This window comes from Urocampus carinirostris, chromosome 8 (genome assembly GCF_059441175.1).
Source record: "Urocampus carinirostris isolate Australia breed hairy pipefish chromosome 8, RoL_Ucar_1.0, whole genome shotgun sequence".
Classification (NCBI taxonomy): Eukaryota; Metazoa; Chordata; class Actinopteri; order Syngnathiformes; family Syngnathidae; genus Urocampus; species Urocampus carinirostris.
In genome coordinates, this window is record NC_142356.1 from 21566393 (window position 1) to 21592954 (window position 26562).

Genomic DNA, 26562 nt, shown 5'->3' on the forward strand with positions numbered 1-26562 from the left:
CAAAATAATTTCCCAAATCACTTATTACCTTATCAAAATGTCATCATTTAAAGTAATATCTGTGACATTGAGAAGATACGCTTTTGAAAATTAAGCAATTGTTAAGGACTTTCAAACCCAATTTTTCAATTTCTCCAATACCATTAAAAGAAATCCAGCGTGAATAATGCATTTTGCAGATCCACGAATGTATCTGTGGTTTACATAAGCAATTTTTAGTCTTGCGTGTGCATTTATCATAACATATGATTTTTAAATCTTGAATAATCGCTAAATTATTTGACGCTTTATAGGGCAATTCCATACCAATTAATGCGAGCTAGGAAGAAATGCAAAGCCAAAGCAAAGCCAGTAAATAGCAGGGTCGGCATCTTTAAGCAGACTTGTTGTTAAACATGACAACAATTTCAAGCCTTTACAAGCACTTCACCCAGTCCAAGCACTTTTCAATCATTGAAAACACAACATTAAAATTCAAGCCCTGGTAGAAATATCAACTAGCAAGCCTAGGTCTTACCCCGGAAAACAATTTATCCTAATATGTATTTTATTTTTAACATTCTTGCTAAAGTAACAGTTTATTGGGGAATACCATTGAAATGCTAATTTGGGCGGTGGGAATCATCTCATAAGGCTGCAATCGCTTTTTTTTTCTTCCACGAAAATCCGTAGCCCCAAAAAAAACAAACTTCCTTATCAGTGAATAATGAATAATAGTTACTTAGACTATAGGTCACGATTGGATGGAGATTATTACATATATTCTCCACTTATTTGAGGGAATTATGGTGAAGAATGATGATAAGCTGAAGGGGGCATTGTACTGGTTTTATGGTAGAGCTGAAGCCTCTTATCCTGGTTGTTGGCTAAGCGGATGTTCTCATCCCTGAGGAATAGTCTGGTATTGTTAGCTGGTGAAGGAGGCCCAGCTATGGCAGCAAACAAAGGGACATTTACACACATGTACACACATACACTAGGATAAAAATATGCAGTGTGTCAACAAACCGATCCACAGTGAAAAGGAAATGTCAACAGTATGATCAAGTATTATTCTGGTGAACTTTATGACATTTTCATACATTATTGAATACATTGTTTTATTGTCAAGGTTTTGATAAGAATGTAGAAAATCTTGTACTTTGTGCAAAAGAAAGTAGCACTCAGAGTGATTTGCTACATTGAATAGCTGTTACATTCGCCTTGATGTTTAAACCTGTGCTGGCGCAAACATGATTTTCATAAATGATTTATTTTTAAAATTATTTTGTTGTAAATCAGATATATTTCATTGTTTTGTTTGAATTCATTTATCCTTAAACATTATAATATATATTATGATTTTGTGTGAGAACATTGGAAAATAATCAACATATTTTAACATTGAAAATCAAATCTTGGTAACCATCAACCTTCCCATTCTATTTTCTTAAAGAGACCCCAAAAATGATCAATAATTTGTAAAAAAAAAAAAAAAAAAACATACTGCCCAAAAATGGACTGACTTTTAAGAATTTTTCAGGAAAAAAATAAGAAGCTTAACCAATTATGAACATTACATCTTGGTCCCAACATTTGAAATGTTTTTATTTAAAGCACAGATGAATTGTAAGCTATCATCATAGATATTTATTTTTTAAATCGTAGAATCTTTAATAATAAGAAGCTCAAATGTTGAGGTTTTTGGAAAAAAAGAAAGAAATTTAACTAATTGTGAACAATACGTTTATGTGCCAACATAGCAAAAGTTACATTTTCATTCAAAGGGACATTGAGTATCATTTAGTGCCTTCTAGAGAAATAGAACAATATTGATTTGTATTTTGAGCAAACATACATGAATGATCATATGAACGGACATATTTTAAATACCTTAGGGTCTAAACATTCACCTAGGAGTTGAAATGATTGTCCACCATCTTGCTGCTACAGTTAACCCCCAAAACCCAAAAATCGTGTGAAAGGCTAGGTAAATAAATAATTCATGAAAATGTGTGGGTTTTGGTGGCTTTGATTCTTTCTCATCTGTTTTCTTCCATGCACTTTGTAGCACTCGTTTTCCGTTACACTAAACAATACAGCGACATCGGGTAGTCAAATTTTACACGATGTCCCTTTAAAGCAGGGGTCTCGAACTCAATTTACCTGGGGGTTGCCAAACCTGGGTGAGGTTGGGCCAAATGGGGTTTTCACCAGAGAATAGGCCGATAAAAAACATTGTACTCTTTTTAAATACTGTATCTTTCAAACAGTTCTATACTAAATAAGATCTAATTTCTTTAAAATCATATAAACTCGATCAATCAGTAATAAAGAATCCATAGTATACTTAACTTGCACTTAAGGGACAGTGTTCATTATTGCCTCCTTCGCCCATTAAAAACAATACTCCTGGTTTAAATAATGAGCAAAAATACATAAACTATTAAGATAATGTTCTTATTTTTATTACTTGAAGGAGGATATGTTTGTATTAATTTGACATAACATGAGCCTCACCTCGAGCTCACATTATTGAGGGCCATCTTGCTGCTTTGGGTACTGATTTTTCCCCTTTCTTTTCTTTTTGTTCCCTAGTCATCCTGGGAGTGGGAGTACCTCATGTGCGGTCCCTTCTCAAGGTTTCTTCACTTTCCTCATGTTGAGATTTTTGAGATTTTCCTTGCCTTCATGTAGGTTTTAGATCAGGGGACGTGTCATAATAGTCTGTGGTTTGCAATAATCTGTGGTCTGCGCAGCCCTTTGAGATTAAGGGGTATACAAATAAACATGACTTGACTTGCTTTTTTGTATTTCATTCTTAGTCTTTTCTTTTTTCATTTTTCTCTTTTCTTCTTTATTTCTGATTTGTCCTCTTTTACCTTGGTTTCTTCTTTCCTTTTTATGTATTTTTCCTTACTTATTTTCTTTTTCTTTCTTTTATCGCTTGTTTCTTGCCTTGAGGGCCGCAATCGGCCCACAGGCCAAGTGTTTGAGACTCTTAGTTTAAAACATCTACTTTAAAACTAAATATTTGGTCATCTATCATGATTTTTTTAAACGTAGAATATTTATTGATAAGAAGCTACAATGGTAGATATAATGGGTATTAAAAATGAAAATCAATCAATTTATTTTGGTAAACGATTGGTTGTCGAATATAGTTGATTAGTTGCTCATATTGACATTTCCAACATATCCATTGTCTCTTACCTTCAATATATTTTCATAAATAGTGTCCCTGAAGTCCAGAAGTGCTTTCTTGTCAAACTCTTGTCCGTTAATGATGCGCATTTGTTTGAGAAATGTCGACTTCCCGCTCTCGCCAGCCCCGAGGAGCAAGATCTTCACCAGCCGCCTAACGGCTCTCCTTTCCCGGGCGAGCATAGCGTCTATCTCCCGGCTCCTCCGGCGAGCCTCCCGCTCCTGCGCGGCGTCCTTTCGCCGGCCGCTTTCCTTGCTGCCACCCGCGTCCCGGCTCGCCTCGGCCGGCAACAGACAGCGGCTGAGGGTGCGGACCACTCCCGCCATAGCTTGGCTTCACCAGACTCGCAGCGGACAAATTGTCATTATAAGCCCCTTCAGCTTCCACTTGTTGCGCCTACATTTAAATAAAAACGTCAATTTTTTTGATACCAAGGAGGTATGTTTAACTCAAAGCGAGCGGGACACGTCGCCGTCTGGTCGGGGAACCGCAGACAGACACGAAGTGTCTCGGTTGAAGAACGCCATGTAAATTAAGAAAGACACGAGTTTATTCTTTACAAAATGACGATTTAAATCCTCTTCGTGTCCACACTAAGATAAATAAAAGGCTAAGAATAGGTTCAAAGTCCGAAAACACGGCGAGAAAAACTTTACAACAAAGCAGCCGACCAGCGGCGATGAACTTGGGCAGCGACCGGGAGGGCGCGACTCGCCGAAGGGGGCGGTGGTGGGACAGCCCCGGCGGGGGTTGGTGAAGCGATACCGGTGCTCACCACAGGAGGACACTGTAACGTACGCATACTAGCGTTTTGGCAACGGTGTTGTGAGATAGATAGATAGACAGATAGATAGACGGACAGACGGATTAATAGATGGATGGACGGATAGATAGACAGAAGGACAAATAGATTGACAGACGAACGGACAGATAGATTGATAGATAGACGGACGGACGGATGGACAGATAGATGGACGGACAGACAGATGGATAGATGGACAGATAGATGGACAGACAGACAGACAGATAGTTGGACAGACGGACGAACAGGTGGACAGAAGAATGAATAGATAAACGGACAGACAGACAGATTGACTGACACACGAATATATAGATAGAGGGACAGATGGAAAGATAGACAGATGGACAGACAGACAGATAGATAGATAAATGGATGGACGGATAGGTAGATAAATAGATAGATAGATAGACTGGCGTAAATAGATAGATATATAAATGGACAGACGGATAAATAGATAGACAGACTGACGGATGGACGGATGGATAGATAGAAAGATAGATGGATAGATAGATAGATAGATAGATAGATGGATAGAGGTAAAAGTTATAGCTAGAGAAAGAGGTAAGATATTTCTTTATTTGCCTCTTTTTCCTTTACTTTCTTCCTTTCTCTCTTCCTTCCTTCTTATCGTTTAGTCGTTCGGTTCTTCCGTTCATCCGTCCACCCACCAACCAACTTCTAAGACATCTATCCTAACCTACATATTGGTGTGACATGCAATCATAGATAGAATATTGCTTTATAAACACATACATGAACAAACATTTTTACACATTGATTATTTTAGGCTAGGTTTACACTGTGGAGCTTAATGCTCAATTCTGATTTTTGGTAATATCCGTTTTTTGTGAGAGCGTTCATATTTCCATCTTAATCGGATTTATATGCAATGTCCTGTGACTTTTCTGCATCTCCTGCGCAAGCAAAGGAGAACACGTGACGTCACACCAATGCACCCAGTGTTTACGGAAGTACACATGGATGCTAAGGGCGGCGGGTATCGAGCAATCTTAAAGTTATTGTGCTCCCGGAGGCTGAACAGAGTCGCCCCCCCCCGAATTATTTATTAAATACAAACCTCAATTTCCCCCCATTGAATCCTTTCAGGGTTGCTGAGTTCTACGCCTTCCCCCGCCTCTCGATGATGCGCAAGTCACATAAATGAGCCTTGGCCGTTCACACAGAAGTCGCATTCCAAAATGTAAAATATGTTTCGGATTTAGGACCACATATGAAAGTGGCTTGGCTCTGGTGTGAAAAAAATCGGATGTGTGCCGTTCGGACGGACTTTAACGGATCAGATACAGGTCGCGTCCCTACAGTTTAAACCTAGCCACAGGTAGACATAAAGATCATTATTTCAATCCCTATCAAAACGATGTATTTCCAAGTTAAGTAAGTCTTTCTCGTGGAGTAATTTGAATGCTTTAGACTGCAATACAATTTGTAAAATCCTTGACAAGGACACAAGCATTCATATTTCGTATTTTTCCGTTGCCATTCAGGGATTGACAAATGTTAACCGTTCAGCTCCTGGCATACCTTGGACTTCAAATTAGTTTCCGTTATCACTGGCTTTAAATATTTATACCCAAGCTTTTTGTCCTCAATGACACAGTCCAATAGCTTTTCTACCCCCAAAAAGTGTAACCCTGAAGAAAAGCACAAATCCATTACAAACTAAAAGCACAATAAAGCAACCTTGCCATTGTGTCAAGGTCTGTCTTTTTAATTCATTTCTCAGAAGTTTGATGGAAATCATCAGAAAAAGACAGCTTCAGTGTGGTGTCCCATTGAAGACCTCAACAAAGTTTCCAATTAAATGAAGAAGTGTCTCGCAAACACAAGGTTACTGTAGTTTATATGAGCGTGGGCCAAATACTTGCCTTGTTTATGTGCGCTTCGTCCTCTGGCAAGGTCCAGGTGCTTTTGTGCGCAAAGTTTTTCATTGTCTAAGTCAAAAGTCGCTGCTTCGAATACTTGATCAGCATGTCGACATTGTTTAATGTTAAACTCTTGTGTAACATACGCAACGGGTTGCTAGGAGAAAAGTCTTTTTATTTGTGTAAATTTTTTCAATTAAAAAATATTTTACAAATATTGAGTTGGAACTATAGTAGATACTCAAAATAAGGAGAGAAGACCTCAATGGATTTTGAACTTGTGAGGAGGACAAGGAGATAATGAGATAAGATAATTACATCTTGTTTTAAAACCCTCCTCTTTGTAATTAAATATTCATGGTTACAAAAAAAACTGATCAGCCCTTAAGGGTGTGGAAATCAAAGAATAGCCACACAGTAGGCCAATAGTAACAATGATGTAATATTCAAAACGAACAACATTGGACAAGAAGGGTAAAAATATTGAACTGGCATCCTATTTAATTTCATTTGCATTTTTCCAATCTTAAAAACAGACTAAAATTATAAACACATAACATTCCTAAATGTTTACATAAAAACTAACATTGTTTTTCGACATTATTGTATAATGGGCAAAGCTCTAAATGATGTTCTTTTTTTATTTATATTGTTTTGAAGAACTACAACATTGATGTTAATCTCTTGTTTCAGATGTTTTTTTTAATTTAGAATATCCATCCATCCATCCATTATCTGCACAGGTTATCCTCAGTAAGGTCGCAGGGGTGCCGGAGCCCATCCCAGCTATCTTCGGGCAGTGGGCAGGGGACACCCCGAACTTGTTGCCACCCAGTCACAGGCACACAGGGACAGACAATTCCCTCGCTCATTCACACCTAGGGACAATTTGGACCGGCCAATTAACCCGACATGCATGTTCTTGGAATGTGGGAGGGAACCGGAGTGCCCGGAGGAAACCCACGCAAGCACGGGTGGAACATGCAAACTCCACACAGGAGGTTCAATCTCATGACCACAGAACTGTGCCGCACATGCGTTAACCACTGCCCTGCCGTGCCGCTCTTGTCCCAGTGTTTTTTTTTTTTTTTTTTTTCTCATTTTGTTCTTGCTCTTGTTTTGTTCCCTTTTTGTTCTAGTTTTGTTTCATACATAGTTATTCATCAATGCATGAGAAAAATCAGATATGGCAGCATGATCTTTTTTCCTTGTCTATCACCGAGGTATGGGATTTGAAAATCTCTAACGCCAGATTAAAAAAAAATGGATTAATCCATCTTTTTTTTCTTCCTGGCCCTGCTCTAAGTGCTTAACAAACACAGGCCAAATGTCTACATATGGTCACATTAGACATAAAGGTTTGAAGAGATAAAGCCGTAAATTTGTTTGCATTTGTTTTTTAATTTGATTTGCGATTTAGTGACTCTAAAGTATTTTGTAAACACTAAAAAGACATTTAAAGACATTTAAATTCCTTTACTGACTAATTAAAGAACAAACAATTGTAAGCCTAACGTAAAAGCAATTTATCTATGTGTGTTAAATCTTATTTAGATTAATTCATTGTGTTAGTCACTAAAATGCAAGCGGCCATCATAATATTCACAGTTGTTTTTAAAAGAAATGTTCTTCTTAATCTAATGATGTTTGATCAATCGTGCTCACAGCTCCGGGATCCGTCAACAGCCAGCGTCGGAGGGGCACCACGTCCTGTGGTGTGTCTTGGGCAAGTACAGCCTGGTGGCGCCCATTCCTCTCCAGTCCATTTTTTGGAGGCAGGTGTTTCTCCCCCACATGAAATAGACAGTATTGGTTTCAATGGTTACCAGTAGTAGGAGAAGCCTCCTGATCTGACTCAAATGCACCTTAAACATCTGATCACCATTCTTTTTCAGTATACAGTGTTAGTTAGTTGGTTGGTTGGATCCCTTAACCTCAAAGGTCACAGTGGCACCATTTCCTGTGGTGTGTTGTCAGGTTCAACCCAACACTTGTAACAAAAACCTGCATACAAAAAGACACAGAGAATTGTGTATGGTTTACTTGCAAGGGAAGTGAACGGAAAACTGCTTTTGGTTACAGACCTCCAACTCACTCCAAAGCAGTTTTCCCTTGCCTTGCCTTTTATTTAGAAAAGGAACGCCCTGGTTACAATGTGATTTCAACACTAAGGGTTAGGGGTTGGTTGAAGGTTGAATTTTCCATTGAAACCAGTTCTTGCACAACAACTTGTTATTTGAAATGTGACTAAATAACTCTCTTCTGCTATACTCAGGAAAAGATCCTTGGCCTTCAGGTCAAATCTGTAACTGATTCACACCATTAGTTCTTTCTTGCCAGGGTGTAGTAGAAGACTTTTGCTGAGAGAATATCCTATTTTGTAAGCACAATATCTCACAAGCAAACATATAACACACATAAATTATAGTAAAGTTGAATAACTTATGTACATTATTCCAACATGTGTCTTGGGTAAGTACAGCCTGGTGGTGCCCATCCCTCTCCAGGCCAACATATGATTCCACGTAGTCTCTTGCCGGGGACCTTTAGCGTGTTAGGCGAATGTGCTAAACACTGCCAGATCCTAAATCACTGGGGAGAAACTGTTTTGTTTTAAAATCTCCAGTATTTTATCGTACAATATGCGTTGCATCATTTGTGGCTTTTATATTTTTTGGGGGAAAAAACATTTTGTGGTGATAACATTTCGTCCTTTGCTTCTGTTTCACATTAAAGGCACATGTATATGTCATTATATTCTGCACTTTTCAAGGTCATTTACTGTAAATTCATCATATCCAATCTTTATGTTTCAGCCAAGGAAAATAAATAAATAACGAGTACAAGTAGATCTAAAACTGACAAACTTAAATCTTCGTTTAAGCTTTTGTGCATAGTGCCGGCTTGTGATATACTTTAAAATCTTGTAGGTAGAATTATTCTCACTGTATGAACAATAAGGCATGGATGTAATATTACATAGTACAGATTTAACAAAAACTGCTTACCTATTGCTCAAACAGAAATAAAGAGCGTGGAAGTCAACCCAAAACACCATGTGTTTCCAAAGGCTTGCAAAAAGACACATACACAAAAATATCCTGCATGTCAAGTCATTGGTGTTATTCGACCATGTCACCACAGAGGGCGCTGCTGGCTAAGATTTCATGAGTTGGAATTGTCTTGAAAAAAAGCGGAATTGTGTCTTTTGCAATATTCCTGGAGTGTAAGATCACATCACTAACTAACAAAGACAGACTTTGAGAACATTAAAGAGCCATGTTCTCTTAAAAACACACACATCCTCAGAGCCTTTATTCTTTAAAGGCCCTGGCATTGTCGATCTGTATCTGTCGAAGCTCAAAGGTATATTGGACCAAATGGCATCACCCTCTTCATCTTCTGTAATTAGCCTAAAAGCATTCTCATCTAGCTTGTGACAACACATACACTCAGCTTAGTTTGCGTGTGTCTGCAGGCGTCATTTATATGCTAATGGCATTGAAAGCCATATTGAGGTTAAAGAAGAATAATAGAAAGGTTTCTGTTGATGTCATGACACCCATACGATCTCCTTGTTCGACATCTAGTCGGGTAAAAGATAACCAAGTGTTAAACCCGATTCCATACCTGTCAACCTCCACAGCTCCATGCTCTTACAAACTGTCGTATTTAAAATACAAAATAATCTTACACCATATTTTTTTTCAAACGTGTTGATTTATGTAGTTTAACATGTTATATTGTACAGGTGTTTCGTTATATCATATTGTTAATTAACATTTTGTTGTGAGATACTGAGTTGCTCGACATGAATGAGGTTTATTATTAAAAAAGTTCAAAAATTAAGTAGCTTGGACGTTCACCTTAGAAGGAAAACATACATGCAGATATAATTAAGTAGAATAATACATGTTCTTATTCAAATTATGAATTCATTTTCTGAATTAAATTATTGTTGGTAATATACTGATTAAAGGGATAACCACAAACCTGTCTTTTTTATTTTCTCTTTTTATACTTCCTTTTTTTCTTAACTTCTTTATACAACATAATAATTCGTAATGTATAATGCATCAAAGCAAGTGAGCCGTTTGAGAGCTGGCTCTCTTTAATAAGTTGAGCTGAAAAAGCCGGTTCTCTAAAAAGAGACGGACTTTCTTTCACTGCACAACTACCACATGAAATCTGATGTTTTTTAAGACCGCATGTATTTCAAATTTACTCAATCAACCCCACCTGTTGATTTCAGATCAGAATGACTTACGCCATTTTAAATCAGGTTTGGCCATTGCGACTTGATGATTGTATCCAAAGAAAATTCAAAACGATGTTGTAATGTAGGCCTATTGCTCTGCTTTCGCTTTGTTCACGTGTGATCGGAATGATGCATGATGGGAAATCCCCAGACGGCAGACGCATGCGCACACTAGCGTCAAACCGCTCGCTTTTTTTGCAACAAAAAAACGATACCGAAATAGAGGCTACCGCGGCGAACTGACTTGATTGATTTGGCGTTTCGTGATAGTCTGTGTATACCGGATGGTACCCATAATTGACAAATTTGCGTTTTTCCGTACAGATTTTCTTGTACGTCGTACACGTCTTAAAATGCATAATAAACGCACTTTGTATGGAAAAAACGTAGTTGACAGGTATGCAATTCACACAAAGACGCTGAAGGTTAATTTGTGTGTAGTGTGGGACAGTGCTAACCGCTATACAGTAATCCCTTGCTGTTTCGCAGTTTACTTTCGGCAGTTTAACAACTTGGCAGATTTTTAGCGTGCATTGTGTTCTGCATTCTGATTGGCTAAATAGTCACCCCGAACCCTTCTCTGACTGTATCTTCCTGTGCGTCATTCTCATTGCCAAGTTGTACATGTGTGTAAAACAACTTGACAAACTTACATAACATACAAACAAATATTTTCAATTTTGAGTTTCAATAAAAGCCAACATAAACAAAATGCTCTGGACAAGCAAAAGCACAGTGGCCAGGCCCAATAGGTCAGAGTTTCTTAACTGGTGGATCGCGAGTCCAAAAGTGGGTTTTTGTTCTTTGCCTTGGCAAATAACTACTTAAAAAAGAAAAAACAAAAACGGAGGGTTTATTACACTCCTTAACAGTAGATGGTGATAATCCCTTGCAAATATGAGTTGACACCAAAGAAAAAGACCGGATAGTTTGTTTTACACATGTTGAATATGACGATACCCAGATACCATAATCGGTTTATCGTGGTTAACGGGGACCAGATCCCCCGCAATATCGTAAATCAAACTTTCTGAAAAGGGGCAATGTCAGTTTGTAACTGTAAAAGGATGATGATTGCAAGAGTGCCTAAGTGTAAAAATGCATTGTTTTCCATGGAGGCACAGTTATATGACCCCTCGTGGATTCTTCATTTTTAATTAGTCATAAAATAAATAACAACACTAATAAGTAAACAAATATCAAACAAATACACCTCTCTGGATTTTGCACAGAACAAAAGTCAGAAAATAAAACAAAATGTTTTCTGAAATAAATGCTAACCAAATAGAGACTAAAGAGATAAAGAGAAGGAAAACACAGTAAAGGGATCAATAAAATAACAAGAGAGAGAGATTTTTCACGGGAAGTCCAAAGTACAAAGACTTTTTGTGTCATAATTGCCAATTTGGAACACCTGCAGCGGCTTGATTGGCACCAACAGCCCGGACAAGCTGATTGGTGGCCACACCCTTCTTAAGCGCCCGGCTTCAGTTCAGTCCTTGTCAGATTGTTGCGAGCTGTTGTGTTTCACTCAGTGAGCGTTCCCGTCCGACTCCTGTCTGATCTTTGCTTTTGACCCGTTTCTGGACCTGACTACGCCTGTTCTGCCTGCCTCCTGCCTACGACCCCAATTAGGAACTTGACATCGCCTCTGATCTCCAGCCCCGGCCAAGCGTCTTCGTCCGACACGGAAGTGTCACTCCCGCCTCGCTCGCTTCCGTTTTCCGTCAGTCCTCGGATCAAGCAAGCAAGCCTTACTCTCACTCTCTTTTCAATAAAAACTGAGAATCGTATGCAATTGAGTCCTGAGTCCGTTCTGGTCTGTAACATTTTGTGTTGCCATGCACCATCAAATTCAGCTTAGTTGTCAGAGCACTGAACTACCAGCGGTTTAGGTAACTTGCGAAAAGGCAATAGATTTAATCTGATTAACACACTATTTTTAGTAACGGTACCAGAAATGAATGTTAATCTCGTCATGCGTTTCACATGTTACATCGACAATAAATTATATTATATTCTTCGACTCTATTCACAAATTTATTGTCATTGTAACATTTGAAAGGCAAAATTAAATTAAAATTTGTCTCTGGTACCCAGACTAAAGAGAGTGTGATGAAATAAAAAAACAATGCCTTTTCATATATCATTTATATAACTGGCAGTGCAGTGGTAAGAGTTTGGTGCTGAGAATGTCTTACTTGAGCTGCCATTTGTCACTTGTCACCTGTGGCAACTCGAGGAATCAATGTTAGGTTTTACACCCGGAAAACACAAAACCAAGAGACAGTTTTCTAGAGTTGAACAAACAAAGATTTATTTACGACCAAAAACGGTATAGGGAGACCAGGGGAGGTCCAAAAACTAAGCTTCATCTCCAAGGCAGAAAAGAAGTGCAGACAAAAGCAGGAATTTGAGAGTTTTTAAATGGGTGGGGGGATTCAACACAAAGCCCTGCAATAGAGGAAAGGAAAAAAAAGAAAAACACAGTCGAAAAACAAGCGGCTGGCGAAAAGGCAAAGTGTCAGGGATAGACATTATTAAAACTATTTAGTGGCTATATTTGCACAGATAAAATACATGTATATAGTTTAATCTTACATGATGGTGGGAGCAAAGAAATCACGACCTTCTTGGCTGAGGTCCCGAACAGAGAGAGAGGGAGTAAAACCTGACAAAAGTCAATCTCCACTGTTCAAAGCAAAAGATCCGACACAGAGGTGTTTCTCCTCGCTGCTTTAAACTGCTAGAGTTAATGTGCTCACTTAACAATTCAAACACTGCGGCGCCCTCTAGCTGGTGTAGACAAGCTGGACCCTTACAAGACATAGGGCTTTTGTGGTCGGTGGAGCTCAGAGGTTGCAGAGATCCTTTTGTCTCCCCTTCCTGGGGCAAGACCACATTAGGCAAATAGAAAGGAAACAGTTAGCGTCAATTCAAGGAAATCTTCAAGCGCTCCCAAAAGCCAGGGTTCTGCCTTGTCTTTATCCCAAACAAAAACGTGGTTGCTTCTCTTACTTCTGAGAAAAATAAGATTCGGCCACTGGCTCCTTACCCCAGAGGCGTTGAGGATTTGGCGCGTTTGCTTCACCTGCCTTGTCTTCTTCCCTCTTTTCCCTCTGGGCAACTGGCCTTACATACAGCTTCCTGGGACTGAGGCGGGACCACTCCCTGTAGCCAATTTATGAACAGGGAAGTAATGGTTGTTCACAACCTTGCCCAATAGGAAAGAGCGATTCAAACCACCCAGTGCAACCTGCCTTGTAGGGTAAGGACTTTGGGTTGCCCCACACTAATGACATGCTGTCCGCCATGAACTGAGTTGCTTACAAAACAAATATCACAAATAAGGAGAACCATAAAGACAAGCATTGGTTTTATTTCTTGCACAGTCACCAAAACACATCTTGCAGGTTCGCCTCGACTGTGTTCATCCCGCTCGACCTTCTCCAGAACCATTTCTTTGCGGAGATCATGATGAAATATTATTATTGTCAGGTTGCGTCTGCCTGTAGGTATTTCGGCGCCAAACGGACGTCCCCTCCTCTCCTCCTGACTCCCTCTCCCCAGTCTCCTGTACCTGACTAAAATGGCAAACTGTGGTGAGTGACAGGCCCGCACTCCACTGGGCGCCACGTGCATTAGCCGTCTGCTGCCTCTGCTGAGACATCAGACGGATCAGCGCCAGCAGGATGACTGGCAGGAGAAATGTTCTATTTGTACCGCACAAACATTGGTTTTCTAAATTATGGCCTTTTATGTTTTAAAATTAAAGTAGACTTTTAGAATTTGTGTGATTGAGATCAAAGCGCCGCCGCCACCAGCGGCAGCCTTTCCAGCAGCCTTTCCAGCAGCTCTGTGTTATTTTGCACTTTTTGGGATTTATTGTTTTAATGTCTGCTTCTATCTTCTGTGTTTTTCGTCCCGTTTGACAACTACACTTTGGATTACTTTCTATCCTATCGTTATGGGTTTTAACGCACAAAAGTGCGTTTATTCGAGGAATCAACTCCTTGCCCTGAAGAATTCTCGAGCCAGCGTGATGAGGGGGCCCTATCGTGGATGGAGAGCCGGAGCTAGCTAAGCAGCTAGCGGCGTTATAAGTCTTCGGTACCGTGTGTAATAATGGTAAATGTGAACTCTCTACCAAATAAGACATACGAACTGGCTGTGCTGGTGAAAAACATCAAAGCGTACAGGGAGTGCAGTTTGCTGTGTTTTACGGAAGCGTGGACCACGTTTAGCATCCTGGACGCTAACGTGGAGAGCTTCAGCGCTGTTAGACAGAAACACGAAAGCCTGCGGGAAGCGGAGAGGAGGTGGACTCGCTAACACGAGGTTGTGTATCCCTGGGCACAAAGATTTCCATCTGCTGCAGGGACGTCGAACTTTTGGACTAGCGTGTGACGTCATCCACTCCGCTGTAGCTAAACTACAAGACAGCACCCCGAGGGCATCCTGTTAATCTGTTAATAAACAACAAAGCAGACTGCTGGAAGTGTGAATTTCACTACGGGGATGAATAAAGTGTCTATCTATCTAGTCTTGAGGCTAAGCTATTTTCACACTGCAGAAATGAGTTCTGCACAGCTCTTAAATTATGGTACCTCTTTATGAGAGCACCTCTTCACACAAGTTGTTTTTTATAAAAACAAAAATCCAGTTCACAGGCAGTCCCAGAGGCTACCACTCAAGACTGCTCGTGACCACTCACCACTATCAGCTTGGTCCAGTTTGCGCATCTGACCCCTGACATCAGGCACCTGATTCGGCGCCCTTGGTTATACAGAGACCCCTCACTACTTCATACTTCTGTTATCGCTGGTTCACTGCTTTGCGGTTTTGATTTGTCTTTATTGTCATTGACATCAACGTATCATGCATTGTGTCCTGCAGCAGACAGCAAATGCCATCTCGGGGGGAGGTTGTATGTGTGTGTGTGTGTGTGTGTGTGTGTTGCTTGGGCATGATTGCCTGTGTGCGCGACAGTGACACGCTGGTGTATGCTCCATACCTGTCAACCTGTACGGTTTTGCTGTACAAAGTACATTTTTTATGCATTTTAAGACGAGTACGACGTACAAGGAAATCTGTACGGAAAAACGCAAATTTGTCAATGATGGGTACCATCCGCTATACACCGACTATCACGGAACTGCACATCAATCAAGTCAAAGGAGTTCGCCGCGGAAGCCTCTACCTCGGTATCGTTTTTTTCGTTGCAAACGAAGCGAGCGGTTTGATGCTACTGTGCGCATGCGTCTGCCACCTGGGGATTTCCCACCATGCATCATTCAGAAAATAAATATATGGTGTACAATTATTTTGTATTTTGTACGGGAAAATACAACAGTTTGTACGGGCATGGAGCCCCGGAGGTTGACAGGTGTGATGCTCAGTCAAACAGCAGGGCAGGCGCACAAGTCAATGTAGCAACCAAAACAAACTGGGAAGCATGGCGCCAGATAGCTCTTTGCGACTTGTTACGTTGAAAAAAAAAACAAAAATGTGAATTTCCCTTCGGGGATGAATAAAGTATCTATCTATCTATCTATCTATCTATCTATCTATCTATCTATCTATCTATCTATCTATCTATCTATCTATCTATCTATCTATCTATCTATCTATCTATCTATCTATCTATCTATCTATCTATCTATCTATCTATCTATCTATCTATCTATCTATCTATCTATCTATCTATCTATCTATCTATCTATCTATCTATCTATCTATCTATCTATCTATCAATTTAATCAGACTCTGTAGGAAGTCAGAATAGGGCGACAAAATTGTGATCACCAGCAGGTGCTCCGTGGATTATTTTCGGCTTCCGGAAGTGACTGGTACGGCTTCGTAAAAAATCTCACAAGGCTGTATCTCACCAACACCACATCTAGTACCCATCAAACTTATTACCTGAAGCTACAACTCATGGAGCCTGCTACATTCGGGATGGTTGTATTTTAATCATTGTGGAGACCTGGCTCCACTTGATTACACCCGATGGTAGCGTCTAGCTAGCCAGCTGCTTTTTTAATTACTTTCTCACACCCTCCAATTTTCTTGTTCTTTTGTTTGATGAAAATAGTGACCATTTATTTAAGTGCAATTCTGTGTTCTGTGTTTCTTTTTGTAGCTCTAAAGTTGTTATTTTGTTGCAGTCGTATACTCTTAGTCGGTGAGGACGTCATCTCCAGGTAAGTTTGACCCTTGGGGGCTTTTGTGAAGGGGGATTGTTACTTCACGGGTATTCACGTTTTGTGAGAAGTTGTGGTCCACATTAACCGAGATAACAGAGGGATTAGTGTACTTGTAAGGTACCTGTATTCTGCAGTAAACTTGTTCCTCAGTTTTGATCGCATCTCTTTAATCACATTTTACATTATCCTCTTTTTGTCCCTTTTCTGGAACTTAGCTCTGAGTTCCGGAAAGAAACTTGTAATACAATCCAAAAACTATTGATGCTCAAACTAGATCCGAGTTCGTCCTTCAACCTAATGAAAATAGGTGTACAGGTGTCCTAATCTGGTATTGCTATAGATATTTCTTTACCCTAAAATTTGAAGCACTTCATTCCGTTTACTATTCCAGTCCTCATATGCACAGACGGCCTAAATAAAAAATCAAAAGTGGGCCTAAAGGATTTAGCGTTATAGATATCAGCCATGGTTAACCCTAAATTTGGAGGAGCAGGAATAAACTTAAGATCAATACTATTAACAGTGACTCGAGAAACCTACTATTATGACACATCCCCTGATCTAAAACCTACATGAAGGCGAGGAAAACTCAAAAACCTCAACATGAGGAAAATGAAGAAACATTGAGAAAGGACCGCAAATAGAACAGGTTGGACTTTCTTTTCTGAAGGCTCTTTTGATGTCTACCTTGAATGTTCAAAATCCATTGATGTCTTCTCTCCTTATTTTCAGTGTCTATTAAAGTTTAAACATTTCATTTTATGTGAAGGTTGGTCGGTTTTTGAGTTAACAAAATTTATGCTAACAATACTCATTCATTTATGAGAAAATAGGTACTTTTAGTTGTGGATAACTCACTTGTACTTGTCCTTGGCTTTGGCGTATTCAAGTCCATATAATTAAAACTCATCTGGGGTTTGATAGGCCTTCGCCACAAGACACAATAGCCAATTGCCGAATTGTTGTAGAGTTTCATCATAAAGTCACTCGGCCAGTGTCTTTTATTTTGCCGACCATATTTCTTTTATTTATAGTTTTTAAATCAACGGTCTTCCTTTGTCCTATTTCAGACTGGATAGACAAAGGAGATCTTTTCTTGTCCGATGTAATTTACCGCATCTTAGCGGCTAGTGAAATAAACGGAGCCAGAAACGTTCAGGCCTTCGAAATACGACCGCACCGTAAACAATGACAAACAATCGTAAGTTGTGCAAGTCGTAAGCGGACAAACGTCTCGAGCCGTAGAGGTGGCGACTAGTGTCCCTCGTTTTAGAGGCAGTAAAGCAAGACCCGGCTTCAAGCTTGTAAACATTAACCTCTTTTGCACTTCCCCTATGGAAAACTGCTGCACCACCCAAGAGTAATGTTTTCAATCCAGGACCAATGAAAACTCTGTTTTTTTTGGGAATCTTTCGTCTGTTTTTTCAAATAGTTTTTATTAAATCTCTTCAACAACAGGAGTTAGTGTCCGAGGTCAACGGTGGGCCATATAAGTTGTGTGGACTATGTACAGTATTGATGTGGAGGCTCTGACCCCATCGCCAGCCACTCCAAAGCTTAACTGTGAAAAATTGGTAGCGACAATAATAACTTAGCCCGGGGCTACAATAGACTGTGGGCTCTCAGGTGGATGCTGAGCCAGACCGTTTCAAAATGGGATATCAATGGCAAGCAAGTGCGGCGGCCAGAAGGCCAGTCGTGACCTCAGAGACTCGCCATGATTCAAAGTGTTCCCTGGCTATAACTCTCAAGGAAAAACACAGCCAAGGTGTCGGAGCTCACTTTTGGCCCATGATTGCTTTGAGTAATAGCCGCTGAGATTTGGAAACAGGGTGCAGGAACGACACTCAGGCCATCTGTCATACACAAGGGTTTCAACACAGCAACCAAAAACAGAAGACGCTTCAAAAACACGTTTTGTAGTGTTCTGAACGAAACGCCGTTTCGCAGATGATTATCTAATAATTTGGACTGCAGGAATAAAATATTAGTATGATCTCGATATCCTACCCTGTGTATAGTTCTAATTGCTTGTATGTATTACGCAAGCAACAAAACTTGCAGTTAATGAACAATTCAAAGAGCTTTTAAGTCAAAATCAAGGCCCGGGGGCCGGATGTGGCCTGCGAGAAGGTTTCTTCCGTCAGCCTGAAATGATCTTGATTGATTATTGTATTATACACCAGAAATCTTTGAGTATTTTTTTCATTGTACAGTACATTATTTGATTTTGGCACTTTATCTGATCATATTTCTATCCAATGCTGTTTATAAAATATTTCTGTTGAGTATATAATTCATAATTGCTATTATTTGTTAGCCCACTTTCTCTAAAATACAAACTTTGGGCTACTGAACAATATTGGCTTCTTTCATTTCATGTAGATGTTATGGGGATTGTTTGGCATATACTTTTTGACTCTCTTACCTATGTTTTATGCAAGTAACAAAACGTGCAGTTTATGAACAATTCGAAGAGCTTTTAAGTCCAAATCAAGGGCCGGGGGCCGGATGTGGCCTGTGTGAAGGTTTCTTCCGTCAACCTGAAATGATCTTGGTTGATTATTGAATCATACACCAGGAATCATTGAGTATTTTCTTCACTGTACAGTATATTATTTGATTTTTGCACTTTATTTTATCCCTTTTTATCCTCCCAAAACGTGCAATTAGAACCATACACAGGGTAAGATATCGAGATCATACCTATATTTTATTCCTGCAGTCCAAATTATTAAAATTAGATGATTTAGTACGATTTTTCACTGCACAACTGCTATTTAAGGTCAACAAAAACATAGTGCCAGAAAACATCCGTAAATTATTCATTCGGAAAGAGGGAAATTATAACTTAAGGGGCTGTAGTGAATTCATAATACCAAAGGAGAGAACCACCAGGAAAAGTATGTGTGTGTCTGTGTGTGGAGTCAAGCTTTGGAACGGATTGCAATACGAGATCAAACGGTGTCCAATGATTCGCTTGTTCAGGTTTAGATACAAAGGAACATTCCTGGCGGAATGCAGAGATGAGGAGGATGGGGTATGAGTGGTGCCGGGGATTGGGAATAGTGCGTCTAGTTAACTTTGTGTTATTGTTGCTATTCTTATGTTGTTACTGATTATTAATATTATTACAATTGTTGTGATATCATTGGTATATTCGGTGGGGAAGATGAAGGGGTAGGGAATATAAGCATTTTGCTTCTTACTACCCCTTTTCGCACATATTATGTAACGTTATTTTGTTGTTAAATTATTTTTTTATTCTGTTTTTATTTTGATGTTTGAATAAAGTTTTCATTCATTCATTCATTCATTCATTTCTATCCAATGCTGTTATAGAAATATTTCAGTTCAGTATATAATAGACAATTGATACTATTTGTTAGACTACTTTCTCTAAAATAGAAACTTTGGGCTCCTGAACAATATTGGCTTCTTTTATTTCATGTAGATGTTATGGGGATTTTCATATCAAGGACATTTGTCTCTTGTGTCAGTTGAAAATTCAACATTAGAGATTGAACATATTATTTTATCTATATTGATAGTTTTCAGTAGCCACTCCACCGTGCGGCATTTGTAAACGTGTTCAACATTCCATCAGTCCGGCCCTCGATTTGTAACCAATTATTCTATTCAGCCTTCTATCCATTTGACTTTGACACCCCTGAAATAGACGATGGCACTTTATTTCTACACCTTATCATTCACTCAAGGCTTTCGACAAAATTTCTTAATAAAAAGGGAATATCTGGAATTTATAAGGCATTTTAAGGTGTCCACACTTAAAACATGGAAATACCGACATCAAAGATGAGTTCCAGGAAAAATGGTTTAAAATAAAATGATTGATGATAATTTGATTTGTTTGTTTTTTGTTAAATAGAATTGTTCTTGCACCACTGATTCAAACCAAGAGAAATTCCCTGGAATGGATGACCATGAAAAAAATAATTTTAAAAAAAAAAAAAAAAAAAAAAAAAAATATATATATATATATATATATATATATATATATATATATATATATATATATTCACAAAGTTAAAACTTATATGAACTCTATGTTGGCATGATTAAACAAATAAAAACAAGCATTAAGGTAAATAAAATTTATTAGCATTGGTGATGGCCCAAACGCCACTCGCCCCGGCTGGGCTCCCGGCCACACTGCGGGCCCCCGTGTGTCCAGTTAACTTTAGTCACACAGGAAACAGATAAATACACCGGAAATGCAACTTCAAAATAAAAGAGTACAAAACTGATAAACATACAAGACACGCAATTAGACTGATTATTGAACCGTTACTTCATGTGTGTGTGTGAAAGATTGTTTTTATATTTAGGAATATAAAAACAAGTTATATTCACACAGTGAATTCTGAGAAATGTTACAACCAAAACGACCAACCTATCATTATATATATATATATATATATATATATATATATATATATATATATATATATATATATATATATATATATATATATATATATATATATATATATATATATATATATATATATATATATATATAATATAAAATAAAAACTAATATATAAAAAAATAATAAATATATATGAAACATATTAAAAAAAAATAAAAAAAATAAGCCGAAACAGAAGACAGTGGAACATTTCCAAAATCCCAACTTCACATCAGTTCTTTGTCCAGACTGTGTCTGACTACAACTAATTAAATTCAAGGACTTCTAACTAAAACATGTGAAATGTTGTAAAGACTGAATGATAACTGAATGAATGGATATATATATAAAAGTCTGGTGATGCTATTATGAAGTATATTAATGACTATTTTTACGAACAATTACATGGATTCCTTACGATTATATAAAGGGGAAGTATATGACTGATATTATAAAACGTTTAAAGCTGAAAACTCATCCGGATACAGATCAGCAAAAGAGAAAGAAGGAGAACATTTGATCGAGAGAAACATAATAAGAGAAAGAAAGGGAGAGAGAAGAGAGTGAGGGACAGAAAGGGAGACAGAGAGAGGAGGAGACTCAGAGAAAGAGAGTAAGAAAGAGAGAAAGAAAAAAAGAGATCGAGATAAAGAAAAAGAAAGAGATGTAAGAAGTCGGAAATAAAGTAAAAGGAAGGAAGTTTGTGAGAAAAAAAGGAAAAGGGAAAGAAAGAGAAAAATAGAGGGATAAAGAGAGAGAGAGAAAGAAAACATGTGTGGAAGAAAGAAAGAGAAATAAAATGAGGGAAAGAAAGAAAGTGAGAGAGAGAGAGGGAAAAAAAGGGAGAGAGATAGAAAGAGATCTAGATATTGAGAAAGAAAGAGAGGTAAGAAGTGGGAGAAAAAAGAAGAAAAAGCAAAAGAGAGAAAAAGGGAGAGAAAGAAAAACGTTTGGAAGAAAGAAAGAAAGAAAATGAGAGAGAGAAAAGGGGTGCAGAGAGAGAGAGAGAAAGAGAGACAACTACAGTTGTTTTGGGAGCGGCACTTGGCTTTTGGCAACATCAAGTGGACATATTTAGGACTGCAGCTTTCATGACATATTACTCATTTGCACTTCTCCGTGCCCGATTCAGCCCGCTGGCCATACATTTTAACCCCCCTTACTTAACCGAACACTCCCTGCAAACTGAAGTCATTCATTTCTTTTTGCGTCAAGCCGGAGACTTTCAAACTACTTTTACTGAGAATTTCTCTTCCGGAAGGTTTTTCTCAAATGGCAAATTGTCCTCTCACCGCGGCAGCCATTTCCACCGTGAAAGGCTCATTCCAGGTAATAGGCAAGCCCCAATAATGCCCGATTACAAATGGAACTCAATCACATAGGATTTGTGTGACAGTATTGTGTGTGTTTTTGTGTGTTAGCTTAATGTCAAACCTTTCTATTCTGGGCTAAACTCTGCGTTTGTATGTGTTTGTGTGTTTGTTTTCCCCCCTATCTGAAATGGCCTCTTTGTTGTTTTATCATCCATTACTCACTCTTTACGCGGGTGTTTGAGGGGGAAACTAGCGTTTGGAGAAAACCAATTACCACAGGTAAATAACATAGCCAAATAACCCCGCCGCGCCATGATTTAACCAAATCAGGAATTTGTTAAAGAGGCAGTGTATAATATTTGACCACACGGTTTTGCATACAATGTTTAAAAACATTGACATCAATGACAATAAAGACATTTCTAGTTCTAATTCTAAGCTATGAGGACTCAAAGAGACCAAATAGCCCCTATTTCTTCTCATTCCAGCATTTTGCAAAGAACGAAAAAAGTGGGTAATTTGAAAAGGAAAAGGGGGGAAAAAGAGGAAAAGAAATATGAAAAAGGGAAAGAAAAATGGAAAAAAGTAAGAAAAAAGAAAAAAGGAAGCAGAAAATGAAAACAACAAATAAAGGAAAAGAAAGAAAAAAAGAAGAAAAAAAAAAGTTAAATAATCTCGTAGGTAGGCCTGATCCCACCCGCGGGCCGTATGTTTGACACAGCCGCGCAATATGTATGGAAAATTATAGAGCAGAGGTGTCAGACATACAGCCCATGGGCAATACCACGCCCACTAAGAGATTACCCAGCCTACATGACAACGCAGAGAGAAGCACAAGAGAAAAAAAAGCCAAAGAGTAAGTTGCAGGTTTAAAAATGTCCACTTGTTGTACCAAAAGCCGGGCGTCGCTCCCCAAAACAACTGTGGATGTATTACTTTCTTTTGCTCTCTCTTTCTGTTTCTCTCTCTCTCATGCTCTCCCTTTCTTTCCCTCTCTCCCTCTCTTTATCTCTTTCCCTCTTTAGTATCTCTCTCTCTCTTTCCCTCTCATTCCCTCTGTCTCTCTGTCTCTTGTTTTGTTTATTCATCTCTTTATTCTTTCTCTCTTCCCACTCTCTCTCTCTTTCTTTCTCTGTTTTTTTCTCTCTTTCTTTATCTCTTAAGTCTCTCTCTCTCTCTCTTCCTATTTCTTTCTCTCTTTGTATCTGTCTTTCCTTCTTTATTTTTACCCCCTCTTTCTTTCTCTCTTTATCTTTGCTTCTCTCTTTCTCTTTCTTTATCCAATCTTCCCTTCTCTCTCGGTTCCCCTCTCTCTCTTTCTCTCTCTCATTCTGTTTTTCTTTTTTCTCTCTTACTTTCACTCTTTATTTATCTTGTACTTTCTCACTACCCTTCTGTTTCTTTCTCTCAATCTTTGGCTTCTTTCTTTCTCTTCTCTTTTCATATTTCTCTCTCCATCCACGCTGTCTCTTTAATCTTTCTTTCTCCTCTTTTCTAATTCTACTTGCCGGCCCCCTCTAGAGTTTTTTTCTACCATGTGGCCCCTCAGCTCAAATGAGTTTTCACCACTATTATTAAACAACTGTCAAATCAATCCTCAAAACATCTTCATCAAGAAACGTTATTATCATTATGAGTTTACCGCAGCGAAAATAAAAACGTGATTTCCTGGGAAAATTAGAAAAGAGGAGGGAAAAGTACGCGGCCTAATTAAAACGATACCGAATTTCCCGGAGAAGACGTGGGATGAAATAGTGTCAGCATTAGCAACGGGAAGGAGGAGCGGAGGCGGCGTCCGTTATCTTGTTTTTCCAGGGAACTTTCTCATTTAAAACCTTCATTAGTCCCTCGCTGGCGCCTCCATCGCAACATTCAAGACTTGATTATTTTCAAGGTTTTTTTTTCCCACGACGCTGCGGAAAGCATCGATCTTTTTTTTTTTTGCTCTTAATTGTAACACGCAGGCCGTATGTAGATTTTGCCCAATCCACGTTCATTTTAACTGTATGTAGTGTGAGCGTACTAAAGGTAGGATCTTGGGTCCGAACCCGACCCGAACCCAGGCTTGAATGTTAATTATAAGTCGGGCCGGTCGGGCACATTCTCGCAGATTTTTTTGGGCTTTGAAGGATTTTATACATTTGACTCTAAAGGATTTTATATGATGGAATACAAGTTACAATTATTGAGTTTAATGTTATAGTTATTTACTGACTGTGCCTTTGTTCAATGAGCATTGAAAGTTTAGGGCAGGCATAAGTGGTGGAAGCGGTTGTTTACAGAAACGGGACGTAATGCTGATAAGATAATCAGCACACCCGGACGCTGTTGACGCAGAAAGGCCCGGTGTTGTTTTGAGGAATTCAGACATCATGACGCTCGTCCATGAGATTGTGAAGCCCACGTTGGGCTTCCTTGGCACGCCCATGGGAGGAGCCGGCACACCATTATGCGGGGAAAAGATGGCCAACAGGAGAAAGCTAATGGACTTCAAAAAAAGACTTCCCAGAGACTCCAACGTCGCTTCTTCAGCCGTCTTCGATGGAGTTCACTTAGTTCTTTTGTTAGGGAAAATAAATCTGCCCCTGAGTGCAAATGTCGACTTTCCTGTTCATTTTTCCCTCAAGAAACAAGCGTGCATAAATTGTTGGGTGAATGTGGGTTGTGTTTGGTTAATGAAGAACATTTTGGTAAACGGTACGTTTTGATAATTTAATTCCAACAGCTTGAATGTCAATTATAAGTCAGGCCGGTTGGTCTTCTCTCTCGCAGATTTTTTATTCTTTTCTAAACAACATGCACTTACTTTTACTCAAGTAATTACTAAGATAACTCAAAATCACTCAATCCAAATAGAAGTTCCTCCTCGGTGATGGGGTAAAGGATGCGCGGTTTCCTCCTTCCACCTCCCTCACATCAGACGTCATATCTATCCTTTTTTTATTACTACAGGATGTGCAATTACAATAGGATATGTACTCGTATTTTTTTACAACAAGTGCATATGTATAAAAATGATTGTACCTCACAAAATGCTAGGTATTGGATTATCAAATGCCAGCATAGATACACATGCAAACACAGACCAACCCACCTGCCATCCCCTTGACGTCACGTGGTTAGCTAAGTGCTAAAAGCTTAAAATCTTTACAAACTTTTGCCTTTCACTATTTTCAGTTTGTAATCTGCAGAGTTAGATTTTCTTTTCCGGGCCATCTTGTTCAGTTTCACTTTTGTTCGTCGCTGAATTTCACACTTCTGGGCCAAACCGTTTATTCAGGCACTGCACTTGCTGTGCACATTTGATTTGAGGCCCCAAGTAAACCCCAAGCCGAAATGCACAGTTCAGCGCTGAGGTATGCATGTCCGGGCGGGTTCGGGTTTATATACTCGCGACTCGGGTCGGGTCGGGTTGAGTTTTTCAGGCCCGATCTTACCTCAAGAGAGTACAGACAGCAGACCGTAGCAGCCAGTTATGAGTCAATGCAAATCACTAATGGAGCTTGGGAATTTCAGGTTTAATGAATTTATATTAAAATGGGTTTCTTTTAAAATTCATTTTACTTGCATATATTTATATAACATTTGTGTCCAGATATCTTTAACATGAATATGCAGAACAGCGATTTTACTTGCCAATAGTAGTTTTGCGAAACCTATCACGAAGAACCCTGAAATAGTTTTGGTAAGTTTGTTTCCTTTTCTGTTTGTAGATACAAGGGGTTGCTTTGATACACTTAGAAAACATTGCTCACAGTAACAGATTATAACATCTTATCTCATCTCATTAGCTGCACCGCTTATCCTCAGTAGGGTCGCGGGGGTGCTGGAGCCCATCCCAGCAATCATCGGGCAGTGGGCAGGGGACACCCTGAACTGGTTGCCAGCCAATCACAGGGCACACGGGTACAGACAACTCACTCGCTCATTCGCACCTAGGGACAATTTGGACCGGCCAATTCACCTGAAATGCATGTTTTTGGAATGTGGGAGGAAACCGGAGTGCCCGGAGGAAACCCACGCAAGCACGGGAAGAACATACAAACTCCGCACAGGAAGTCTGGAGCTGGTTTTGAACCCACGCAGGAGGTTCCCATGACTTGAACTGTGCCGCACATGCGCTAACCACTGCGCCGCCGTGCTGCCCAGATTATAACATATAAATGGAATTTGAATTTTCTTTTCATTTAATTCAGTGTCATAACCTAAAAATTACGTTTTCAGAAGCATTTTCTCTGAAATTGTCACAGACCAGGAATGGAGACGGGACCCAATTGCGTTCATTTTACGGAGTTCTTATTAAAAAGGAGTACAGGACTTGTATCCACGATCCGATGATCGTCGGTCACGGGTGGCAGATAGTGGCACTTCCGTGTCGAGCGAAGGTAGTCGTTGACAGCAAGAACAGACAGGTCAATGGCCAGGACGGGGAAGCAAAACAGAAACGGGTCCAGAAAAGAGGTCAGGTATCAGGCAGGAAATAG

At 39.2% G+C, this 26562-nt stretch overlaps 1 protein-coding gene across 1 annotated transcript in view; it reads right to left on the minus strand.

The window, feature by feature from the left end:
* The window catches only part of LOC148361235 (guanine nucleotide-binding protein subunit alpha-12-like), a 38368-nt gene extending 34479 nt beyond the window's left edge, over positions 1 to 3889 (minus strand). Inside the window, exon 1 of the mRNA XM_088341979.1 lies at positions 3193 to 3889. Coding sequence (XP_088198105.1) covers positions 3193 to 3510 — 318 coding nt within the window. The 5' untranslated portion in view covers positions 3511 to 3889. The remainder of the gene's footprint in view (positions 1 to 3192) is intronic.
* Between the last annotated feature and the right edge of the window lie 22673 nt (positions 3890 to 26562).